This window comes from Crocodylus porosus, unplaced genomic scaffold, assembly GCF_001723895.1.
Source record: "Crocodylus porosus isolate Cpor-Errol unplaced genomic scaffold, CroPor_comp1, whole genome shotgun sequence".
NCBI classification, from domain to species: domain Eukaryota; kingdom Metazoa; phylum Chordata; order Crocodylia; family Crocodylidae; genus Crocodylus; species Crocodylus porosus.
The window spans coordinates 61,464,426-61,490,672 of record NW_017728949.1 but is presented as its reverse complement, the minus strand read 5'-3'; the positions used below and the strand labels follow the sequence as shown (position 1 = coordinate 61,490,672).

General features: G+C 45.6%; 1 protein-coding gene across 7 annotated transcripts in view; it reads right to left on the bottom strand.

Moving 5' to 3' along the window:
* KALRN (kalirin, RhoGEF kinase) overlaps positions 1-26,247 on the bottom strand; it is a 750,361-nt gene that overhangs the window by 82,879 nt on the left and 641,235 nt on the right. Inside the window, exon 1 of one of the 7 annotated variants that reach the window (XM_019553786.1) lies at positions 21,321-21,507. The exons of the other annotated variants lie outside the window; for them this stretch is intronic. Coding sequence (XP_019409331.1) covers positions 21,321-21,405 — 85 coding nt within the window. The 5' untranslated portion in view covers positions 21,406-21,507. Of the gene's footprint in view, positions 1-21,320; positions 21,508-26,247 lie in introns of those variants that run through there. 7 annotated transcript variants of the gene reach the window in all.

Below are 26,247 nucleotides of genomic sequence, written 5' to 3'. Positions count from 1 at the left end.
AGGGTAAGGCATCCCTTCCAAACACTGAAGGACAGATAGGGTTTAGGGATAGTTCTGTTTGGTCTTCCTCACTTTAGGACAGCTTCCTAGGAACTTCCATGGCTTCCTTCTTGTGATAGGTTTAACAGCTACAGTGTTCAGCACCTTAGTATTGTCCTGCATCCATACAAGCAGGAAAACGTTCCTAACCCCATTTAGGAAAAAACACAGCTAAATTCAAAGCTCGTCAACATTTGCCTTCTGCCAAACCAGATGTCACTAGCACACAATTTATGTCAGTAGTGCTGAGCACACAATTTATATCTAGAGCAGACCACTACTGACCTGGATAGTAAGATGCAAGGGCTTGTCCTACGCCAGAAGCCTGGCTTACTAAATAGCAGGCAGAAACATGCTTTTCAATAGGCATGTGTTGGCTATCTTTGGCAATGCACTGAAATTCAGACCCTGAAAAGTATCAAACGAAAGAGAACGGATTTGCCTCTAATTTCTTCTGTTCCCAGAAGTACCAGCATGATGAGTTATGGAAGCCTGATCCTACTGAAGCAGACTGGAAACAATTTGCTAAAGAAAAAGCAGGGAGCAGCGTGAGAAGGGCAGAGTCATGTTTCCTGTTAATTCAGGAATTTCCCATTATCCATAAAGACGGACAGACCAGGACTTCTGGTCATGCCCTGAGAGCAGACTGCAGGTTTGTCAAGATCTTTGGGAACAGCTGCAGCATAAGCTGGTCTTGTATTCCCCCGAGTATAATGTAACTACCGTGCCGGGATGCAAGCATTTAGAAATGTATCCGTGAACCAAACTGTGTGCATTGGGTTCTGCAGACTATTATAGCTGAACTTCATTCCCTGGCCAAGCCGTCACTCAGAGGAGAGGAGCGTCACTAAAACACCTCTACATAAACCTCCAAGAAACATTTGGCTTGGCAGCACAGCTGCAAGAGACATTCACAATCCAGTTTAAAAGCCTTAACATTTGTGCTACCAGTTTCACAAACTCTGGTCACTTTAAACAAAAAGCTAAATAAACATCTGCAAAATTTAAAAGGCAAGTTTACTTGGAAACAGTCCACTTGAGCGCAAGTTGGAGGGGAAAAATAATCATACAGTAGTTTATTAATGCCAAATACTATACATCCAGTCCCAGTAACTTCCAGAACAGAGCAAATGGTTACTGGAGCTCAATACAAGTCATTTTAAAACTCTCCATCACCTCCGCCATGCACTGGAAGAATGCAAGATGATACTGTTACACAGTGGACGCATCTACATGTGCAATTAAAGTGGATCAATAAACTCTGGCACTTAGTGCTGAGTTTATTGCTCATGGGCACACTGTTAAAACGTGCACCCAGGACTGCAGCACATAGAGCCAGGTTGGAGCAACCCCAGCTGGCAGAGGGTCCAAGGGGTCAGCCTGCCAGCCTGGGGCTGCTCCTGCCACGCTCAATGTGCTGTGGAGGGGCTGGCTGGGGCACAGGGGTGCAGTGTGGGGCTGCCTTCTGGCTAGCCCCACACTGAAGCATCCTCCTGCTCCAGCCACATGTGCTACACAGAGTTATTTACTCTGCAGCAGAATAGTATTTACAAATACTACCCTCCTGTGGAGTAAGTTAGTTTCCTGTGGCCTAAGAGGAGTGCATGCGTAGACACGAGGCATTTACTGTAGAGCCAATTAGTCGACTCCACAGTAAACATCTAGGATAGATGTGCCCAGTTAGTATCGTCTCATTCCTGCAGACAGAAGAAATCCCAATGAATCAGACTTTTAAGGACAACTCAAGAGAGAGTCCTGCAGTATTTTCTTTCTTTCTTTCTAATTTAGTGGCTTATGGATGGATGAAATGCTGTTTTAGACCAGGGGAACAGTATCTTAATGGGAAGTTTCATCAATGAACCCTGTCCGACGGTCTGAACCCAAGCAATTCTGGATTCATCTACACATGCCATTAGGGGGCAGCAATAAATGGCAAAGATTATTGCTCTGCAATTTGTTGTTCCTGGGAAGCTCCTGGGCACACATCTGCCCGTGCACCTGGACCGCAGCACATTAAGCGGGGTCGCTGCAGCCTGTTTTTACAAATTCTACCATGCTGCGGAGTTTATTAGTTTCCCATGGCCCAATAGGGCTGCACGTGTAGACACTAAGGCATTTACTGTGGAGCTAATTGGGCAACTCCACAGTAAGAGTCTTGTGCAGACGTGCTCACTATTGAGTAATATTTTACAGTCCAAGCCATCCAGTGAAGTCAGTGGAATTATTCATGAGGATAATCTTCTTACTCAAATAGGTTGTCATTAAAATGCAATCTCATGGGATCTTTTGGGTGTGCTGGAAGCTGCATTCAGAAGCTTTTGTGGGTGCCTATATGTTTGGTGCCCAAATCAGATTCTTAAGCTTTGGGATTTAGGGAGAGTGAAATCCATATCCCGATTTTATGGCTGGACCTAAATAGGCTTTGCCGAAGCATTCAGGAGAGAAGAACATGGCAACAGTCCAGCCCGATGCTGGGAAGGAAACTAACAATCAATTATTTACACTGCTGCTAATTAATGCAGCCACATGACAGAGAGCACATTTCCAATCACTGCTATCACAAAAGGCTCCAGGAACACAAGAGAGCTCAACAACATTTCAACCTCTCATGTAGGACAGGGATAAGGAACAATTAGAGCACAAATCCTTTATGCCTGCAGTAACACTAAACTTTCACAATACAACGTTAAACCATGAACCCTGGAACGTAGCATGTACGTTTCCTTGTATTGCTTTTGTTAGCATCAAAACGTTTCAGCACAATGAAGTACATTTCCCAAACAAACCCTGGCCACACTATTGCTCAAAAGGAAGTCAGGAGAAATTCCCCGGTACCTGACTTCAGAAGAATCAACAAAGACGAGCTCAAGCTACATAATTCATTTTCAAGTGCAGATTTTGCACATACTCTGTGAAGTCTGGGGACATGGATAGATCCAAAGGGGTTGGCTTGATTCCATCTCTGCTGAAAATGAGGTGATAGCTGACAAATGAATTTACATTTTGGAGTCTCACCGAAACCCCAACTTCTCCCCTCCAGCAATACTCAAGAGGTATGAACTAAAACTGCCAGGAAACGGTTGTTTTTACATGGGGGGAGATTAGGCACAAAGAAACATTAGTTTGCAGAGTTGGTCTGAAACCAGGCAGGAGGCCGGGTAGATTTGCATCTTAATGAACTAGTTTATAGAGTGATATATATAGCACAATTTTTCAAGAGCTGGAGCTGTGAAAGGGCAGGAGATTATTTATCCCAAGATTCAAAATGACAAAGTTATATAGAATCCATTCATTGAATACACGTTCGTGTATTTGATTCTAGCACAGTGCCCGAATGGATATCCAGTAACACACACTGCTTAAAAGCTCAGAGGCAGAAGTGTCTGGCAAAGAGGAATTTTTCAGGCTTCTGAATTACAGAGGATTCAAATTTGACTTTCCGGTTTAGTGATGAATGTGCAAACGAGTTGAGTTCCAAAATTAACAGAAAATAGGAAGAGACTAAAAATCGCACTAGATATTTAAAAATTTAATAGTCTCAAAATTGCACTAGATACTTAATAGCCTCTTTAGTGAATCACTTGGAATGAGCAAGAAACCAATAAAAGGGTTTTGGGGGTTAGTTTGGGGTTTTTTAAAACAAAGTCGTATTTTGTAGAGATTTCTCGAAAGCAGAGGGCGCTCCTAAGAGCTTATTTAGAAGACTGCACATAAAAGGAAAGGGTCATTTGTCTCCCTGAGGTTCAGGAACATGCATCTTTCTGGTCATGCTTTTCAAACATAAAAATAGGCCCCAGGCAAAATGAAAAGTTCAGACGCTTCATATTGGCCCCACCTCCGAGACGGAAGTAATGTATTAAAGCTGAGTGCCTGGAAACTTATTCTAATGATCCATAACTCATGGCAACCTGAGGTTGGTTTCAGTTAAGCAAATTTATTTTTAGGCGATGATCGCTCAGAGAAGGATTTCCCCACAAGGATCTGGGAACGGTGACATCTCACACTGGGTCTCCGCTTTGCCCGTCAGAGTGCAAGCTCCTGTTTGCTGTCTGGAGGCCAGGTATAAGTTTGACGCAACTTCAGGAAAGTTTCAAAGGCATACAGACATTCAAAACAACCCGAGGCAGAATCGATCTAAGTTATGTGGGTTTCTGGGAGTGGCAGAGTTTAGATCGGGCAGGAGCGAACACAACACAGCCTCCCTTGGGGGGACTGCAAATCTTACACCGGGTTCTGCCCTTTTTAAACCAAGCTTTTGTTCTGCTATGGGTATAGACCAGTTTCTGATCGAGCACTTCTACCGGTAGAAGTGCGATATCTGTACCTCGCCAGAGTTGGAGATTTAAAAACCAAAATAAAATTGAAAACCTGGGGAGCCAGCTTTAAAGAAGCCTGCAGCTTTCTGGGAGCACAAATGAGGTATTGCAACCTGAGGGAATACGGCAAACGAGTGACGTGGTTGCAGAAGGAGAGGCAGCAGCATAAGGGAGCGTAAGGGAGGTTGTGGAAGGAGAGGCGGCCGCTGAGCAACAGACCCCCCCATGAATTCACACATTGCATTGCTGCTGTTCTGCAAGAAATAGTCAATTTACTTTGGCAAGTGAAGTGTTCGGGGCAGTTAGTTTCTCTTATGCTCGGCATACCACGCGGGCAAGCCACTTTTGTAGGCAACCTTTTTTTTTCCGAGGGGGACGGGGGGAAACCTTAATGCCCAAGCATCTGGAGGATGGGAAATAGCCTGCAGCATCTAAACCTACACTAAGTATTTCCATGCTCTTGCAGGAGAAAGCTAGAGCGGTTTGAGACCCGACCTAATGGAACAAAGGATCGGCGCAGCTGCCCGCGGTCAGGCAAGCTCGTCGCACTCCCGATCACCGCAGCCAGCAGCCCTCGCGCGCCCAACAGAACGGGCCGGCGAGAATGGCGGCTTTAGCGACGAGTAGTTGCTGCGTTTGTCTCGCCTGCCTTCTTGACAAGCTAGCGCTGCTTTGACAGGCCGATCAGCCGCTCGGCTTCTGTTATAGAGGGGCTCGGCCCTTGACAAGCATCTCAGTAGCACAGCACAGGGAAAAAGGGTTTCATTGAGTGATTCACTGTGCGAGGTACGCCGCAGACTCAGGTCTAATGGATGAAGTGCAATGGGGTGGGTGCCACACCAAGCAGGCTCTCCCCGAGACCACGAGGAAATCGTCCCTTCTTTCCCCAACACGTCCAACAGCACTTTCCTTAAGCAAAGGACAACAGGTGGCTTCTCTGCGCTATGAGACATGTTCCTTTCCCTTTAGAAGAAGTTCCCACTAAATAAGCACACGTGAAAGAGGTCATGTACTTGTTAGCAACTGGCCCACACGATGCACAAGCTGTGGCCTTCCTCGTGTTCATCGGCTCCCCCAGAAACCTGCCCTGCACCCCCCCCAAAAAGCAGACAAAACCGAAAACCCGTCGAAAACGCATACTGAGATGACAGTCTGAAGCAGCACAGATCAAAGCTGGCACAAGCACAACACAGCTGGCAAGAACTCGGATAGAAGTATTTCCCCCCAGAAAGCAACGCAGCTGGCTAGCAGTTTTCTGGAGAAAGAGAAACTTTAAATACTACTTTGTAAAGTCTATTTATTTTTTTTTTCCTAAGTACAAACCAATATTTATGTCAAGGCAGCTGAGCAATTCTTTGAAATGATTTTAAGCACCAGCACTCTTTCAGGTTCACAAAGCGCTCCTTTTCCATGAAAAGGATGGAGCAATCCTGGTGGCTGCACAGGAAGGGGAATACTGCTATTCCCTGTGAAACTCCCCAGACCCCAATTTTAAATTTTTTTTTTCTTTAGCTCCATATTTGGCAAGAGATTTTTGAAGGCTTAATACAAAACCAGCTCTCATGAAGCCTCCGCAGAAACTTGATGTTGGAAAGTAACCCAGGGAATAAAAGAGAAATGTTAATTGTGTGTGTGAAGCAACGTCTACAAAGGGGAAGCACTAATAAAACCAGGGACTGGCAATTACAAGTAGGCTTTTGTGGCTTTAAGCATTTTATGGCACCTTATGTTAAGGCACCCAGTGCAGAACCAAACCCAGTGTGTTTTTTGCTTTGATCTAGCTATTTTGTCACTCTCTGCTATGCATGTCAGCGTACGAGAGCCCAAGGAATCCCCTCTTTCATCCCGGTGGTAGACACAAAACCAAAAATTTATTACACATGTTTTCCGACCAGCTGTTAACACAACACAAGCCTTATTCTTTTAGAGAACATCAAGGGTCAGCTTCATTCAGCAGCTCCCAAATTGAACTACTGTATGAACTTTTCCACATGTCATGAAATGATTCCTCCGCAGGCTGACATCACTGCTGAAGCCAACACCGCCTTACGCCTCCATTTCTGGTTCCCAGAACAACCTCAGAGAAGTCGTATAAATGTCCTGACTTATTTACAGCTTCTTACCTCAAAAGGAAACTGGGGACATGACTGCAACCAATTCCTAGTAGAAATAACTGAAGCTCTAATCAGATCTGTACTGGGGACCAAAAATAGAAGATTTGCAAATAAATTTTCTGCAAAAAAGGCTTTTGGGTGTGGGAAGAAAAATCATTTTGAGAGCACTTATGAAGCTTTCCAGGCAGATGCATGGCTTACAAGCACGCATTGAAACCAAATGAAGCAAGTGTCCAATATTTAGCAGCTGCCGTTCAGGCACGCGGAGCTCTCCTCTGATGTTCGGAAGCTATGCAGAACTCAGGGCAAAGACTAATTTTTTTAAATCTTTGGTCTGAGCAACGCTAAATACACTGCTCTTCACGTGATTGTATTAAGCAGTGGCAGGGGAACGTGGGCGTCTAGTGAAGCCCATTCCCGAGAAAAGGTCAGGAGAAGCCTCCTATTAGCAAAAACACCAGTTGCAGCCACGGTGGAAATGCATGCAACATTTGTTCGTTTTCCTCCTCCATTCGCTCTTAAATTATTCAAGGCCCAACAGCCCCCGAAGAAAGAAGGATAGAATAAAAATAAGTCACAAACAGTCCTGGGGCTACAGTGAGCACCACATAACCGACCATACGAATGAGTTTAGAAATGTCTGATGCCATTGTCAAAGTTGCACTGAATGCTCCCGCACCTATGCTTCCAGTGGCGGCTTCCTCCACCCCTGGCCTTCTAGAGCAACTTCAAAGGAAGATACAAGTTTATAGCAGAGGTGCCAATTAGATGGGCTAAGAGAAGGAATGAATGAAGTGTATACAGCAAGGACGGGCAATTATTTCGGGTGGAGGGCCGCTTACTGAGTTTTGGCAAGCCATCAAGGGCAGAAAAATATTAATTTTCTAAATTTTTTAGGGGCCCTGCGGGCTGGCATGCTACATCCAGCCCGTGGGCCATATTTTGCCCTCACCGGTATACAGTGATCACAAAGATATGAAGTACCAGTGTTTACTATATTTGACTTCTGGAAAGTTAGAGGGAGAATGGTTAGTGAGCTTGCAGGGCTTTAAATATATCCCCAAAAGCTGCTAGTTACATTTGCTAAAGCTTTCACTCATTTCAGCAAGCCTTTTTAGGGAATTTGTATCATCACCCAATAGCCCCAAACAGTGACAAGAAGAACTCAGTACCCCCGACCCATCATTCTGTGTTCATTAGCGCTCCATAAAGGGAGTCTGGGGAACCAGCATCCGAAAAAACAAAACAAGAAGGACCTGCAAGATGCTCCAAAACTGCAATGCCAGATTTGCGAAAAGGCAGCAAGAAGAAAGATTTCTCATCTCTGCCCCTGTCTCAGAAGTTGGCTGGGTAGGAGAAAGTCTCTGGTGCATGCTGCCAAGCTCCTGCCCTTTGAGAGTCAATGTTAATGAACTGATTTAACAAGTGACCTTTCTAAAGTCAGACTTCAGGCCAATCCTGTTGATTCTGATTTCTACTGGGCTACTACAGTCCACTGGCAGCTTTCAAAACCCAAAGCACCTATGCACACGCTCCTTTTCAGCTGTGTCAGAAATGCTACCATTTCCTTTCCTTTAGTACTTCACGTTACTTGGCATCTTTGGTGCCTCGCGGATTAAATCAAATGACATGTTATACCCCAGGACATTGGCAAGAAGGAGCCACCAACCTTAAAATAACTTTAAAAAGTGAAGAAAAGGTGCTTTACCAAATAGTCACTCAACTTGAAAACCAAATTTAAAAATAAAATCTGGGCAGTCCATTGTTGCTACTTCCAAGGTGGCCTGGTCTGACCACAGGCACTCTCAGATTTCTGACTGGGTTTCATTACAAACTCTTACTATTTTGCTGACATCATAGCTCAGTGCTGAAGTCTAGATAATTAACTTAGCTGATCTGCAGGAGTATATCTGGCAGTAATGCTACACCGAAGTTGCAGAACACAGCTAGTGGCTTGAACAGCAGATAGGAAGCCAGAGCTTAACTGCTAAAGTCCACTTTGCCATTGACTGTCGTCTTGGCCATCAGTCAACGAGTAGTGCACCCCCAGAGAAGCTGACCTCACTTGAAATAAGGTGACTTGAATTAACATCTGAGAATCCTTTCAGATGACTGAACCTCAAGGATGAAAACACAGAAGACAGGAAACGCGCCCAAGTTGATGCATTTCAATTATAAGCCTTTCTATCAGCTTTTATGCAAAAAGCATCTAGCCAATTGAATACATCAAGTTAAAATACATCTGGATTTCTCATTAACATACATTACAATCAGTAATGAAGGGACATCTTAAATCAGAGTCCTTAGGCCATAAAATGCTAATTGCATGATGCTAAAACTGGCTCACAGAAATACACATATTATACCCCCTACAGGAATAATTAGCATCATCTTTTCAAAATATTCCCAAAAAAGTATTTGTTCAGTGTGTGCGGTTAAGTTATGCCAAGTGGCCCCGCATTTTCAGAGGGCCTTACAGCACTGTTTGGTGGCACTGCACTGCTGTGGCCACGTTGTCAAAGGTGGCCACGGCATAGATCTGCATTTAAGTTATGGGAACTGCCAATGCTTCGTGCCTCGAGAAGGGAGAAGGAATTCACAGTGCCATTTGAATGCACTGTTTCACCACCCTTACTTATGATGCTCTGTACTGCACAAGCCTGTAAACCTGAAAAAAGTGTCTAGCAAATAGACCAAAAGGCTGGGGTGCCAGAAAGCTTGGCTTCTCATGCACACTTCACCACTGACTGGCTGCATGAACTCAGGGAAATCACTTTGTGCACATCTGGCTCAGTCTTTAATATGGACATTGGACATATTACCCCAGGTTGGGTGTACCTACAAGGCTTTAACCCTAAAAAACCCTTTTTTGTGACGTCTAGTGCTGAAAGCAGGGGAGCAGGACGCATAGTCACCATCACAGCAAAATATTGTAGCCAGCCTGGATAAAACGCAGTCCCACCAAAATACTGCCAAAGTCCTGGAGGCGTATCTCCAGATGTGCTACCACTGCGCACTGCAGGCCCCAGTTCTGCTACATGCTAAACCAGCATGGAGAAGAGATGCTTAAGAAAACAGGCCTGGAAGGGAGCTGCCAATTCCCCAAGTCCAGTGCCCAGCTATCACAGGCAACCACATCCTAATCCATTTAACAAATAATTCAATGGACTCTTCTGTTGGCCAACCAGAAATATTTGATCAAAACATGCAGTAAAAGGGTCTTAGGTTCTCACATCCTCTGAAACTGTTCATGAAAATTAAGCACCAGAAATCTACTGTTTTGAGAGCAGTGGGTTGAGTCCAAAACCGTTAGTGTTGGGTTTTGGAGATCTGAATATGCTTAGTGTTCATGGTAGGTTTCTTACAAATCTGCCTCAGTGTTGCAGTCAAACATTCAGCATGAAACGATTTGGTACACATCACCCCGAGATGCATGACAAGAGAAATGAAGGCAGGACTTACTGGCTTTCCCTTGGGACCGGGGAGAGGGGAGCACACTGCAAATTTAAACACCGTTATTATTACCAGTTTCAGTTCCAGTGCTTGTTTCGTCAGGATTCAATAAGGACATTTTGATGCACCAAAACTAAATGCACATGGCGGTCCAGAACGTGCACAAACAAGCTTAGTGGCCCATCGCTCTGTAGGGCGAGGATGACGGCCAGGTTTTTCAACGGGAGAGCCGTAGACTTGATAGCGAGGCCAAAGCGTTGATTAGACTCACAAGGGAGAGGCACGTACTTCACATCACTGAAACTTGTCACCCACAGCTGGGGTGAACCAACACGTTCCCAGAATAAGGCCGACATGACTAATTCCAGCCAAACAGAAACAAGTAAAAATCCAAAGAATAAATATGGTTGCTTGCTGTACAGAAAAAAATTAGTGTTCTTCAAATACAGGAGGAAGAGTTTTATCGGCATATCTTAGTAAAAGCTCTCTTTACCCCAGCCCCTTTACTTCTCTACCTCTTTTCACCCCTGATTAAAGACTCAAGATTTGCAAGCTGTCCTTAAAAAGAAATTGTAGTTTTTCCTCCCTATTTTATTTTACATCACACCAAACTATTTAGTTAAGAGGGAAGCGTAGCAATGCAAGTGTTAGGTGGCAACTGGTATTGTTTAGCTGCATGCAGTGAAGTGCTTTCCTAATAGCCTAACTTCCAGCATTTCTTGATGTGAAATCTACTTCCACAGATTCTTGCAGCATGCGAAGTCTTTAATTGACTAGTGAGTCAAAGCTTTTTCCAATTCTTCACCTTTTGATGAAAAAAGTGCCTTTTTGGTCCAAAAAAACCTCATACCAAACTGTATTGAAACTACAATTAAAATTAGAAGTGCAATGAAAAATTAAAGTATTTCAACCTGATCAAAATGCCAAAATGAATATTTGTTTTCACTGGAAGTAGAGAATGTGTTCATTTAGATTTCACTTTAGTCCGAAATGGGGCACTTTTCAAAGTGGCCATTTTTCCCGTGACAGAAAACGCCGTTCTTGCCCAGCTCTAAAGCACAACCACAGTGGTTCAGAGAGTGGCTGGTTTTCCCTGTGTGCCACCTCTTCTGAATGAATACCATTTCCTAAAATCCCAGATCGTGCCCGGGCATGGCAGTCCCTTCCTGGTCCACCACTCTTCCAACCTGAGCAGGCTGTAAAACATCCCGGAGAGAGATGGCAGGGTTTGGGGGGCTGCCTCCTTTTCCATTACTTCTGTGGATTTAAGCCGTCTTCTATCTCATTAATATATTCTGCTGTATCGAAAAGCAAAAGTAGCTCTATCCTTCTGCCCTGCTCCTCCTAGATGTGCTCTGTATAATCTGTACTACTTTTAATGTGCTCTGTATAATCTATACTATTTTTAGAGTTCTGTATAGTTTCAAGTGTCGCAGTGCAGACCGCTTACTAGGGAAAGAAGTCCACCAGCTAGTAGAGCATGGAGCCCAATGCAATGTCAGGAAATTTTCCCTAGGTCTTTCAAAGCTTTTCTTCTTATTTAAGCATTCTTCATACAATACCCAGAGCTATTCCACTCCAATCTTTGAATGATGGTAGAAAAGCAACACAATCCACTTACCGCACATGCTTTACAGCTGTCCAGCGGAGGTATACTTATTGCAATTGTTTTGTGTCTCCCCCTTAAATCAAATTTTTCATCTCACTACAAGTCTCAAGATAAATACAATTTTATAGTTTGCATAGCCTCCTGCAGCAAGTGGAAAGGTTTTAGAGTTGCCAGCATGAAAGCAAAATTCATGTTGCTTCTTATATTGTCATATGAACTCATGGAAGTTAAAAACAGTGCTGTTATCTGAATAAATAATATCAACATCACTCATTCAGCTACAGACAGAAAGGTGTAAAGCTAATCTTTATGAAAGCTCTTGTTCTCTTGCTTATGTGTACAATCTGAAAACTGGAAAAAAAATCTTTTCTGTATGCCCCCTTTCCCATGTCCTGAATGGTAAATCAATCCCTGGAGGGACGCGGGCAGTGGGGTCCCCCAAGGCTCTGTCCTTGGACCAGTGCTGTTTAATTTCTTCATCAGGGATTTGGATGAAGGTGTTGAAAGCACCCTGTCCAAATTCGCAGGTGACACTAAACTATGGGGCACAGTAAACACACTGGAGGGCAGGGAGCGAATCCAGGCAGATCTGGACAGGCTGGGGAAGTGGGCAGATCAGAGTAGGATGCAATTCAACAAGGATAAATGCAAGGTGCTGCACCTGGGGAGAGAGACTCTCCAACACCCCTATAGCCTGGGGGGACCGTTCTGAGCACCACAACAGCGGGACGAGATCTCGGAGACCTGGCTGATGCAAAAACGACCATGAGCCGCCAGTGCGACGAGGCAATAAGCAAGGCTAACCGCACTCTCTCTTGCATCAGCAGGAGCATCACGAGCAGGTCCAGGGACGTGATAATTCCCCTCTACAGGGCACAGGTGAGGCCGCAGCTGGAGTACTGCGTCCAGTTTTGGGTGCCGCACTTCAAGAGGGATGCGGATAACCTTGAGAGGGTTCAGACAAGGGCTACTCGTATGGTTGAGGGCCTGCGGGTAAGACCCTATGAAGACAGACTGAGGGATCTGAATCTCTTCAGCCTCCACAAGAGAAGGCTGGGAGGCGATCTTGCATGCCCCCTTTCCCAGCAGCCTACTAACTCATCATGGGGGGGTCAGCCGGGAATAGGGGACACTCTGTTTACCAGGGCGCCCCTTGGGGTTGCCAGAAATAATGGCCACAGACTGAAAGAGAACAGATTTAGATTGCACAGAAGGAAGAAATTCTTTATGGTGAGGGTTGCCAAAATATGGAACGGGCTTCCAAGGGAGGTGGTGCTGTCCCCGTGCCTGGAGGTGTTCAAGAGGACCTTAGACAGGCATCTGGCTGGGGCTCCCTAACCCCAGCGCTCTTTCCTGCTTGGAGCAGGGGGTCAGAGCCGATGATCTACCACGTCCCTTCTGCCTCTAGAAATCTATAAATGCTACTGGGTTCAAAGGAGGAAGCCACAAGTTTAAGGAGGAGAGATAAGACGAGCTGAAGGACCAAAAAGATAGCTGGTGCGTAGAGTTATAATTAGATTTATCTTTTGGCATATGTAATGGTTCCAAGTAATGAAGAGATTAGGAAGCATGGGTCTACTATTCCCAGTACAAGCACACCCAGTAGGCCTCAAGAGATGCAAGAAAAGACATAAACTAAGCAGTAGGGCGTCCTTCCAAAGTACTTGGACTGGGAGTGGCAACGGGTTTCTTTTGCAATCCTAGATACCAATGGAAGAAGAGGACACATCCTTGGCAAGGCAGTAAAAAGCAGCCTTGCATAGCGATCAAGATTAAGAAACATTTCACAGTGACACTGGTCCGCAATTGTAACTACAACATGACAACACACGCTCCCTGCTCCCAAAGTCTTGGCCTAACTTTTAATGTTCCAGTTAAAAAGAAATCTCTTGCACAAGTACAATTTAACAATGCTTAAACCCAAATAATCATGTAAAGAGCTTACTGCTAGCTGCGTAGAGGAACTTATGCTGGCAAAACTAAGTCTCAGAAGCTGTACCTGATTTAATTATTCATATTCTGAGACTGTCCAACTGAAAGAGACAGCGACACCTACAAAGTTTTCAAGTGAAAAAAAAAGGCACCCACACAGGTTTTAAAGCTCCAGGTTTTTGTAAAGCATAATGAAAGCTGAGTGGGGGGGAAAAAAAGGGTAAGGCATGGCATTGTTCATCTCGCTGGAAATGCTGTGTATGTGGCTTGGAGAACACACCATGCCCAGACGGCTTTATTTCACTTGCAATATATATTGTATTAAAGCATGTGCTGGAGAAAAAAAACCAGACCAGCCAGAAAAATTCTTGTTGCTGGGAATCCAGTGAAAACCGCACAGCAGAAAGGACTGGGCAGTACTCCAGCGTGTGCAAGAGCCTGTCCAGGTAGCAGGATGGTAGTGCCCAGACTACAAACTTTCTAAAAAGCCACAAGCAGTAACACAGAGACAGACTTTCCCCAGGAAGCCTACTTGGAGAATTCAGCAGCTTCCTCATATTTGTCTTTCATGAAGCACCAAGGAACTCAACAAACTTGTTCGACACCCTTCGTCTTCGCTATTGTTTTTCCCTGCCACATTGATGTCAACAGATCCTATTTGGACAGGCATTCCATTATGTTTGACAGCGTGTGGCCATGGCTCCGTTTTAAATAGAAAATAATATATTCCAGCCCATAACATTTCCTAATATGAACATACTTCATTGCAGATCATGTAGCAGAAAGGTACTAATTTCCTTAACAATACTCTGCCATTCTCGTTAATGCCTGCAACTTTCATCCAAGCCAGCACCTTCTAAAAAAGATCCTTTTCACAAGGACTTGCTTTTTACCTAATAAAGAGATAGCTGGTATTAATGCTCTGTTGACAGCACTTGCAGCCGAGCCAAATATCCCCAACTTCCAGCAAGGCTCAGCATTTCTGACCATTTAGTCAAGACCTTGGAGGAGACTGACCGCACAGACTTTACCATACAGAGTCACTACTTGCGAAGCCAAGAAAAGTTGACTTGATTAATCTTACGCTACATGTCTTCCACTAGTCTGAAAAATAATCAGAAATCCATAAAGGAGGAAAAAAAAAAAGAGAGAAAAAGGAGGAAGGAGGTAGTACAGCCAGACAGAGATATAGAAGGGGAGAAGAAAAATTAGGCTAGTGCAAAGGAGAGACAAAGGAGAGAGATTTTCAATTACAGTTTGCTAAAGGCAGATGGGAAACACTGGGCCTCCTATTTTCCTCATGTAATATACTGAAGTGGGAAGGCTTGACATTCAGTCAAGCTTCTTATCTTCTGCAATTAAAAAAAAAAAGTTCAGAGCTGGCATACATGAGCACACAGCTATTCATATTCAGGCGCTGACTGCTGAAGAAAAGGAAGGGGAGCATGCTCTTTATTTCAACCTTGCATAATACCAATTCAAATCAATCTGTCTTGTGCCCGGTCACCTTCCAATAAAGGGTAACTATACAAAAAACATTTTATTTCCATTAAGGGTGGTGTACTACCATTACTTCATTAAGCGCGGCTCTACTTAAATTTAAATATTGTACTACAACAGGTTGCTCATTTGTATTCTAGATTATTCAGTAGACTGTCTGGCACAGTTGTAGATGGATGTCTTAACCGTCCCTTCAGCAATAGATATTTTGCTATGTTTCCAGAGGCGCAAGTTCAAACTCATCCCTGGACTCATGTCAGAAGCTGCCCCCAGTTGGCTTAACGAATGGGTACCTGGGTAAAGACATGATGCTGGCCATCCCTCTCCCTTGTGTGCTGTTGGCTTCAGAAACTGGCCTACTGGCACTAGGCATTTAGGCTTAGAAGTACCTTTGACTTGACGTATATAAATTCTCATCCACCACTGAAAATGGCTCTCTTTCCTACCACACCTCCCTGTCTGTATACAGCTTGCGGAGGACATCTTCTTTCAGATGCACATTGCACCAAAACATCCATATCTTTGTTGCCACTGAGCTTGGGGCAGCCTATCAGGGGCTGAAGTTGCACATTTTTAACAAATGCTGGGAGGCCGAGCAAGGCAGTGCTGTGAAGGTAGGTTGCATGCATGCTCTGCATTACCAATACATTTATCAACTACCTGTTTAATTCAGGTGCCTTGCATCTCTCTATAAACATCAAGTGGCTTAGGGCCTGGAACTGGGCCCCTCTCCTGCCCACCATAGCACAAAACACCTCTCGTAGACGAGCCTACGAACTTCACTTCATTAATCTTCTTGGAGTCTCAGAACAGCAGAGACTCCCTATGCCTGAAGATGGGCGATTGCACCCAAAAGCTTGCAAAGAACTTTTTCTCTTTTCTTACTCGGTCGAATAAAAGCGATCACATCTACCCGAAGAACCTTGCCCACCACAAGCACACACCTCCATCGACCATTTGTTGAGCTCTGCTTCAGACTGGAGCTTGAGAGAACCTCAGACAGGACATGCTCAGTAGTGGGACTCTGGTTGTAAAATCTGGTCCTGACTGAAAGGCAAATAAAGCCCGGGCCTGGCCCTATTTAGAATATATTGCAAGAATCTTCTCTTTAGCGCAGATGTCTCACTGAGTAACAACACTTGCCCTTGGGTTGCTCACTCCTTCAAGAGTTCAGGTGCTCCAGGGTGATGTTGTGCATTTACTCTTTAGAATTAGGAAATAATTGCTTCTTATCCACAGATAAACCAGGTGCCAGCCTGTGTACACTGGTGCTGTTTCAGAGAACACCGAATTATTCCAAGTGAGATGCAATCACTTTCTTTCTGCTTTTCAGAACAGATTTAGGATGTGAGCTTATTTTATTTATTTTTTTTAATATCAGATTGCTTCCAGTCAGTTTTGTACTGTCAGGGTGCCTCTTTACATTAGCACACAAGATGACCTAAAGAGACACTGCAAAGGTTCTTGTGTTTCTTGGGCTTTGGCTGATTACGTTAATCAGCCAGAGGAACAGCAGGAGGCCATTGCCCTTCCTGCTCTTTTTATGGATGAAAGCAAATGAGATGCTCGAAATGCGTTCCTATATTAGGATTCGCGGCTCTCTGCACTCGAGGGCAGAGCAGGAGTCCTTATCTAGTTCCTACAGAGGGCTGCATGGGGCAGGGAGAAACCACACACAATACCCGGCGTGTGTTGGATAACTTTTCCTGGCTGTTCATTTCTGTTCCTCTCTGCGGCCAGTTAGACCACGCACCTGTCATAGAGAAACTAAGCATAGAAAACATGGTGTGCAGGTGCACACACACATTCAGGTGAAGGACAGGAGGTGGCAGAAATCCAAGAGCAAGATATCGGAGATATCTGTGAAGACAACAAATTCCACTGCACAAATGCCCCGTCACATGACGCCCGTGTTATTCAAACCAAAGTCAAGGCCACACGGATTTCACACCGTTTAGCTATCTCCTTTGGGAGTAAGCCTTGGACTCTGCATCTCCCACACTGTCATTGCCTACCATCCCACACACTGACGATCAACCAATTCCTTGCAATCCTGCCATGTTAGGCAGCATACAAATCATTGGTGCCACTCGGGGTGGCAGGAGACTTCTACTTGAGAACGCACCAAAAAACTTGCGTCGATTTTTCCAAATCAGAAGTCACTTTGTGGCATGATAAACTTAACCCAGTGCTGCCAAAGCACAAGACATGCCAGGCAGCTGTCACCAGCAGGAGGAAGATCCACATCTTCCCAGTCAGAGGGAGAGGGCCTTTTACAGGTTAGCAGCAACAAGACCAAATCGAAATCAGGCTGCCCCGAAACCCGCCGGCTCTGTGAACAAGTTATTCCTTTTCACTGCACATTTTCCACAGCAAGTCCACTGAAAAGCAGGGCTAGGGCACAAGTGAAAAAAGGAAGATCTCTAAAAATACAAAGGCTGCCACTGGCAATGAAGAGTCCATGCTTGGGCCTCTAGCGATCAAGCAGCATCATTAAGGTACTCTCTCTCTCCAAGCTTAAAAAGACATGCAGTACCAATGATGCCATAGCCTGAATGGCCCCAAACCGTCAACGTATGTGTTTTCAGCGTTTCACCATCTCAGCAGCTTTCCTTTTTAAAGATGACAGCTTGACAGTGACATGCCTCTCCCCCAGCTGACACTGCACCCGTTGCAACCAGGAACAAGACAAGATGAAAACAGACAGGTATCACCAGTAACACAAGCATACCTTGTGTTGGCGTATGGGCAGCCAAGAGCCGAAAACCCAGAAGGTTAAAATGGAAGGGAAGTAGCGACTCTCTCTTCCCCCCACCATACCCCCTACCCTCTAGAAAGACGTCCTTCCTAGAGATGTTCCCAAGAACAGGCACTAGGGAGACACTAAATCTGTGAGACTCAACAAAGAGTCCAGAAGTGTGTTGGAGGGCATCAACCAGACTCTGCTGGGTACGAGCCACCTGTCCTTGACAGCTGACATTTGTTTTGTACAGTGGCTTGTTCATTAAATTCTTTCCAGTCACATTCCTGCCGCTGTCTCTGTTCAGCAGATAGCGGGTTTTTAGAAGACCGCAACAGATAAGGACTCTGTGTACCAAGCTCAGAGGTCATTCCCTTGTTTGGCACCCAAAAGGTATTCCCCCCTGCCTGGCACATGCGGTGCAGATTGGACACCCTGTAAAAGTCACACCAGAAATCAGGACAGGCCGAACACACAGCTGGGCCCACGTCGTTGTCTTTGCAGGATCGTTTTGGGCCTAATGCAGTATCAGCTGAGCAGATCGCCTGCATTGCAAAGCCATGCATCGTGGGGTTAGAAAGGCAGTCTGTCCTAGAGCCCTTTTCAGCTACATTTTCCATTGATCAAATTAAAGCTCATAAAATGGACTGACGGGTCTGAATGACTCCGACCAGACTAGAATTAATCTTTACAAAGGTGCTGCGGGTCAGCCACGTTTTTCTTTGTTTTGTTAAGGTTCGGGTATGCATTTTCCTACCTGCTGATGGCATGGGAAGCACTGGAATATACTGCAGGTTCATTTCTGCGGCAGCCTGCTCTGCCAAACAAGGCCAAGAGCGACTTCTTGGAAGACCAGAGACAGCAGGCCAGCACACTCCACAGGCAGGAAAAGCTTTAGCTCGTGCAACTCAGTCCCAAAAGCCAAACCAAGTTTTTTTGGCGCCCTCAATCTTTGCGGCTTTGCCTACCTGGCTACCAGGGCTGAATCAAGGGCCTTGGCTCAGGAAGACCTGGCATCTAGACAGCCCATCCAGCCCTAGCCTTCACCAGCCAAAGGCTTGGTTGTACTTCGCTGTGAGGAGCAGCTGTTCTCAATGCATGTCAATCCTGTCCAAACCCAGAAAAAAGACTTTAAAAAAAGCTCCCAAATACTTCTCCTGTGCTATTGACCTTGTGATCCCATAGGATAAAATGTATCCTTTCAACTTTAGCCCAGTCCTCCTCTGGTTTGCATTGGCCCTTACTTCCCTTCTTGGCACAAATACTAACACTTATTTCTCCGAGGGAAGAGGGTCCAGGCACCATCCTCTTCTAAACCTTTGGGACAGAGAGGGCAGAAGTGAAGGGATAGATGCACCAATAAGCTAGCAAAGGGGACACTTAGTTTCCCATCTAATAAAGCCATCAGGCATTATTGCTTTTATTGAAGGGCTGGCTGCCACACCGACCTCTGGCTCCAGCTCCTTTGGGTGCATCCATCAAGACCACTGACATCTCTGCTTTTTTCCCCGCCTGTCTCTCTCAACAATGAGTGCTCGCAGCGGGCTCCAGATTACCAAAGCAAGAGGCTTCCTAGGGCATTGCCTCTCTTTGTGTTCCTGGACAAGCATGCCAGAGAGGGAGCAAAGCAAACAGGGAGCAAAGCAAAATGCTATTAAAAAAAAAAAAAAAAAGAGGGAGCATTTTTGGAAATGCAACATTGCCCTTCAACACAAGCAAGGTAAGCAAAGCTTTCCATCAGGGCGTGGAAATGGGTATTTGAGTAAAAGGCCACATATTAGGCTGCTGACTCCTTAAATACAAGAATGCCAAGTCCCCGAAACATTTCTAGGAAAACTACAGCATTGGCCTGTGCCCGTAATAGCCCTGAGCACACAACACACGGGGCTTACAAACCTGCTCAGCTGGCAGCGTAAGTAAGCGGAGCAGTCTCTCCTGCAGAAAAAGAGCCCAAACTAACTGCTTTCCTAAGAACAATGTTCAAGTCTGCTCGCAGACTCAGATGTGAAGGAGATGCTTCTTACGGCTTGAGGATGGTGGATTGCTGCCAAAAGCCGCTCTGATGCAGAGTCGAGAGTACCAGACAGCAGGGGGGTGTAGTGGTTATGGTGGGTGGTAGGGATGGGGAGGAGGGGAGTGCAAGGACACAAGTGAATTAGGTTTTGTTTCTGTCAAAACAGCCTGGGGTGAGGAACTGCTCCTCACGCTGGCTCCTACAGAGTCCTAAGTGTCCTGCGTTAAAGTAAGTGTCATTCTGTGAAAATGCAGATTGACAGCGAGTGAAATTGGGAACCGCTCTTCTATAAGCCCTAAACTTGCATACCCCCTTCCCAATTTACCAGCTGCCCTCATCCCCCTACCCGCATAGCTTAACTCCTTAAATCCCACTTATAATGAAAATTAAATCCACCATTACACAATTTCTCCCACGAACCCCCCAGAGCTGAATTGTGTACCCCCAGGGCTATGTGTACCACAGTTTGGGGACCTCTGCTAGAGAGCATGGGACTGTTTCTACACTCCAAGATTTTGGGGTGTGGTTTTTTTTTTACCCAGAAAAAAAACCCAACACCCTTCTACCCTCCCCACAAGAAAAAAGCCCCTCCACACCTCTCCTTTTACAAAAACCTCACAGGAGAGACTAGTCAATGCACTGCTATGGAATTTCAGTAGGTTGCTGCCAACCTTACTTTCCAAGCCTGTGTAACTAGGGCTAATGTGCTGAGAAGGCGAACAACGGGGTTTCTGTTGGTGCTGTTACCCCACCACAGCTGGAAAGAACATCTGTTCTGTAAGCAGTTATGTCAGCCTAGGGAAATAAATACAGCTCTCCTTTAAATGGTTAAAAAAAAGTTGTTATTTCCCATGAGATGGCAGAGCCTCCATGTACAAGTTCAGAACAGAAAATAAGATACTAAACAAACCCAGAAAGAATGATAATAAGGACAAATTTAGACACTGTCCTGCTAAACAAACATTTCTGAGGCAGGTTTACCTGCCATTATTCAATGCACCGACTTCTGGATTTGTGATTACCCCACAGAAGGGTAATTAATCCCCGTTCTGTGCTCACCCTACTGATTCCCCCCCTCCAGTGGGTAGTGAAAACCCACGTCCTACAAACATTACCAGGCACGAAGGTGTTTTTATTTTGCGGCACCAAGTTTCACGTTCACTTACTCGGCGCTGATCAAGAGCAGCTGCGCTCTTGACAGCGCAAAGCATGAACATGACTTTAAAGGCATTTGTCACACTGTACGCTTGCTTGTTGCGCGGGATGATTTGTACGATCTCGTGACAGCCGAGAAGTTTAGATCCACAGCCAAGCTGAGCCCCAAGCCACTGCCTTTGATCGGGGTTTCAAGGTCTACCACACAAGGCCCCTTCCCCCTCTGCTCCCCCAAACCCCTGGGTCCTGCAACACGGGAGTCATGCTCCCAGTGCCACCCCGCTTAAACCCAAGTGTCTAACTTGGCCAGTTTCAAATGCCTAGTTCTGTATAGGGTTACAGACATCAAATCCTTCCCAAAAAGCTCTCCACCTCCACCCCCTCTTCCTAACTCAGCTTTTCCCCACACAGCTACTTTGGGAGAGAGCAGAGTGAAACAGCTACTGACCTTTGCATGCGCCGCAGCAGCAGCACTTTGCAAGGAACCATCCCAAACAGGAGCTGCTGGAAGAGCTGCACCTCCCACCTTTCATCCTGCTCTGGTGCTGCTCATGGCAAACAGCCCCCTCAAACCCCACCCAGCCCCGGGCACCAGCTCGACTCCTCGCCAAGCACTGTCTCTGCTCTTAGCTTGGAAGCAAACCACCTTTGGAAGCAGGAGGAGCCACGGGAGTGGGGAGGAGGAGCCAGCTGCTGGCTGCATTCCCGTCCCGAGGGAGGACAAGCTCACATGTTATGCAATAAAAAAAAAAAACTCGCTGTGGAGGTGAACAGCTTTCTGGGACGCACCTCCTATTAGGCACACTACTCCTGTAGCCAAAATATTGTACAAGGAGCGTTTACCAAGAAAGCAAGTTACGCCCACAACGAAATAAAAGGAGGACAGCGCAGTGCACCTCTGCAGGAGGCCTGCCTGGGCGCCGTAAGAAAACCAAGCGCACCTCCTGCTGCTGCCCCAGAGTTTTCACTAGGTTGGCTTTGGCCGAGGTGGACAAAGCAGTGGTCAAGGATTAGGGTCTGTCTCAACCCTGCTGGCTGTACCAGGGGGATGGGCAGGGGGAAGCCCCGGGTTAATGACACAATCAGCGTGCGAGACACTACTATCTGTTGTAGTTTGAAATTTTGTAATACAAGGGTCTCTGTCAGTACTCACATATATGTTGAAGCCTGCCTGTCTTGAATTCATTAGCGGTGACAAATCTTGGATCTCAAATTCCTTTCTTTCCCTTTCTATTTTTAACAGCTGCCAAAAGACTTGTTTTGTTCTTTTTTTTAATGTCATAACCAAGTTAGGACATGGAAATTGGGATCAGAAAGCATAGTGGGAGTGCCGCATAAAAGGCAGCATCTGATAGCATTTTGATGGGACTTTTTCATTCCACTTTTGCAAGAAGGAAGGGATTTGTTTGCATCTGGATGGGGCAGGGTTAAAACCTGTTGGGGATGGCTGGGCTTGCTGTGGAATGAGAGCACCTGGCAGTCTGGCTGCCTGTGATCAGTTAACAAAGGTTGGTGGATTAGGAGGTCTTCGGGGAAGAATGTGAAGTCCTATGTCTCAAAAACAAATCGCCTGTCAGAAAAACTTTAGCTTCAGCAGGACAGGCTACTCTGAGTGAAGCAGGACTACAGTAAAAAAGAAACTGGTGGGCAGACAGCAAATGAGGATCAGTAAGGGTTTGGCAGACTTATGCTTTTAAGGAGCGTTGTTGTTTCTTCCAGTTTTCCTGAACAAAATTACTTTCCTGATTAATTTGCAGGTGAGGATGTCTCTTGAAATGCACCAATACTTTGCATTGCTAGAGAACTTAGTGTTTTCCAGCTTCTGTGCAATGGTTAGCTTGCTGATGCCATGCCATCACCTTTGGCCACGGTTTCCTAAAGTGGGTGTCCAGTTTCAGCAAAAAGCGGCCAAGTCCTTGAACCCCAGGTCCCTTCAAGCTGCGCTAGTGACTGTGGTATGCGGCACGTGTTAGCTTTTGAAAAATTAGGCCTATGGTGCTACAATTCCCATTTTATGCATAGTACCACTGAGGGCACTAGGAAGAGCCACAACCGTATTCAAGGCCACAGGTGAAGCAAGTGGCTGAGAAGAGGAGGGGACTCCGCCTACCAGTCCCACGGTCCATGCAATCGCTAAGTTTTTTGTGGTTCTTGCTGCTGCTATCTCATGGTGCTCTTGTCCTAAGAAACGTCGGCCTGCCCAGCCTCTTCCGAGAAGGAGTATCTTGCAGAAAGCAAACACATGACTGATGCTTCCCACTTCCTTCGTGCTATCAGGCTGGTCTGTGGCTGAGGAAGGCTAGTATGCTGGTGACTGGAATAAAAGAACAGATGTTTTTGTTTCACCATAGACCACTTATGAATAAATCATGTCTCTCACGGTTAACTCTGGATGCTGGTGAAGGCCACCACTTCAGCAAAGAGCCCATATAGCCTGCTGCAGTGGAGGCCTTGGCACTGTGCAGGACAACACCCGGCTGGGGCTGAGGATGGCAAGGGAGGGTGCATGCATGGGCTGATTTAGGACATTTGATGATTGAGCTTTTTTGTGGGTTTAGAGCTTCCATCTCTTCTGGGAGCCTCCAGGTAGCGATTATGCCCATGCTGGTGCACAATAGATTGCACTGACTCTGTGCCACGTGCAGTGAATTTAGGAAGCAGAGCTCCTCAGGGCCCTCGGTGAGAATCTGATTGTGCTCCCGTTGCAAATAATACCAACCCTTCCCCATCGCACCTTGAATAGGAGCAAGGGCAGGACCAGGCCCCCAGCATCGTCACAGCCAAGTTGTAATGCTGGCAATGCAGTAACCAGTTCAAAGTATGAAAGAGATCCTTGCAAGCGGGGATCCCTGGCATCAGGTTTCTTGTCAACATGCAAAACTGAAGTGAACCATCTTTCTTTGCTTTCACTTCCCTGGGTATTGTGTTTGTATCTGAAAAAATGCTGTGTCTACTTAGCTAAAAATGTGGGGGAATAGCTCTCAAAATAAATGTTGGGCTCCTGCACACATGAAAAAGGAGAATCAGGGTTAGACAGACTCTGGACACTAGCAGCAGAAGCTGCCAAAACGAGAGATGCGGTATTTGTATGCAACTGAGTGCAATGGGGCTCCATTCCTGCACGGCCCCTTGCTATTAGCACAACAGACATAATTAATAAGTGTTAAGTACTCTGGGTTTAGGAAGAAGCTATATGCTTGCTGGAACCAACTCTTTAAATTGTGGAAAATCATTCGGATGATTGGAGGTTTTTAAGACCCATCTAGACAAAGCCTTAGCTGGGATTAGGGCAGGCAAGGTTCTTCAGGTAGATGTGATCTCTTTTATCAGACCAACTGAGTAGTTGGAAAAAAGCTCTTAACAAGCTTTTGGGTGCAGTCACCCTTTTTCAGGCACAGGGCATCTCTGCTCTTCTGAGACTCCAAGGAATGGGGGAAGCTAAAAGTGTATCAGGATGTCAGTGAAAATGTAAATAGGTAGAAATTAGAAAGGCAAAAGGTAAAACAGGTAAGGGAGGGGGAAGCAAAATTGAAAAATTAGGCCTATGGTGCTACAATTCCCATTTTATGCATCGTACCACTGAGGGCACTAGGAGGGAAAAAGAGATAGCAGTGATAAAATACAAGGTGGAAAGTTGTCAGTGAAAAAGGAGATCAACAAAACAGGAATAAGGGATGCAGAAAGTGTGGCAGGATGCCAGTGAAAATATAAATAGGTGGAAATTAGAAAAACCGAAAGATAAAACAGGGAAAGTGGGGGGAGGAAGAAAACAGGGATAAACAGGCCAAAGGGATTATACAGTTGGCTGGGATGATGTAGTTGGGCATGGTCCTGCTTTGAGCAGGGGGTTGGACTACATCAGTGGTTCTCAACCTTATTTTGTACCAGGACTCATTCGTAAACTTTGATGGCCAGTCCCCAGCCAGTGCCCCTCACTCTGCCATGCTTAACTCCCCTCACTCTCCCGTGCTTAACTCCGTGATGAGAGCAACGCTAAGGTGTCACTAAAGCCTTGTGCATTTGTATTTTTTTCTATCAAAGGATCTGGCAAAACAGAGCAGCCTCTTTTCTGCAGCATTCGCAGAGACACCTAGCGGGCAGTTCTGAGACCAGAGAGAAATAAGCTCATTTGCTGTCAGCAGCGATTCAGCCATTTCACCTGGGTCAGGCTTGATCCATTCACCTGCAACCAGCACCTTAGAAATGGGTTGTATGTTATACTGGAGACAGACTGGGATGCGTTACTAAAATAGTGCTGCCAGCTCACGTGTCTTTGTTGAGAGTCTGGCGCTGTTTCACGTTTTCCTTTTGTGGCTCTGGAGTTGCGATTTTGGATACTAGAGAATCTCAGCTCTTTATTTTTGAGAACATTCTCCTAGTTTTTCAGAGGAAAGACTGAAAATAGGATTAAAGTGCAAGATAAATGGTCAAAAACCAGAGGGAAATAAAAAGCCCCCAAATTTTATATGCATATTTATGTACAAGTAAATAGTATGATTTGGGTGGGAGTAGCGGATGATTTTTGAACGTGTGGCGTCGGCAATATTGCGAAGACAATGCATACACTGGAAATTAGCCCTGTAGGGAAAATCACCAGTGCTAAATTACACTATAATATCTTAGTAAAACATTTACAAAATAAGAAATAGCTGATCAAACTCAAAATCCTTGGCATTCATAATATCAATTTTCACTTCATGGTGAAAGACAAGAAAGATATTATCAGAACAAGTCGGCTCCTGTCCATCCCTAATGCTGCCATCAGCTTCAGTGGCAAATTACCTTTGTGGCTGAATTTGGTCCTAGGGCTCCAAAGAGAAATTTCTTTATCTCAATGGCAGCATTTCCCAAACTGGCACACAGGGTGATCTGCTAGAGGGTGTGCGACAGAAGGGAATAGGAAGGCAGAAATATGAATGGAGAAATGGAAGAAAAAAATGAAAATCAACTCTAAAAGCTTGTGAGCCACTGCTGTCATGTATGAAAATACTTGTTAGGATGTAGAAACAGTCCGTATGGGCCACGGATTATGATAGGTTTGTTTTAAGCTGAGCCTCAGCTTCACGGTTTCTGTGAAGCAAAATATGTGACAATCAGAACAAAATTTCTGCAAATATGGCACTTGGCTACAATTTTAGGGCCTGACCTTGCTCCATCTGAATCTCATGGGACGGCCTTATCCCACAGGGTTGACGCACGGGGTGGCGCATCCCAGGCAGTAATTGTTGACGCTCCCGTAAAAAGCAGCCATTACAGGGGTGTTAAATTCGTCTGGCCCATGGGGCTAGAGGAGTGTTGCAGGACCACGCCACAGGCATGGAGCTGGCCCCACAAGCCAGACTGGGCCAACTGCCCCCTGTGCTGGATCCAGCACC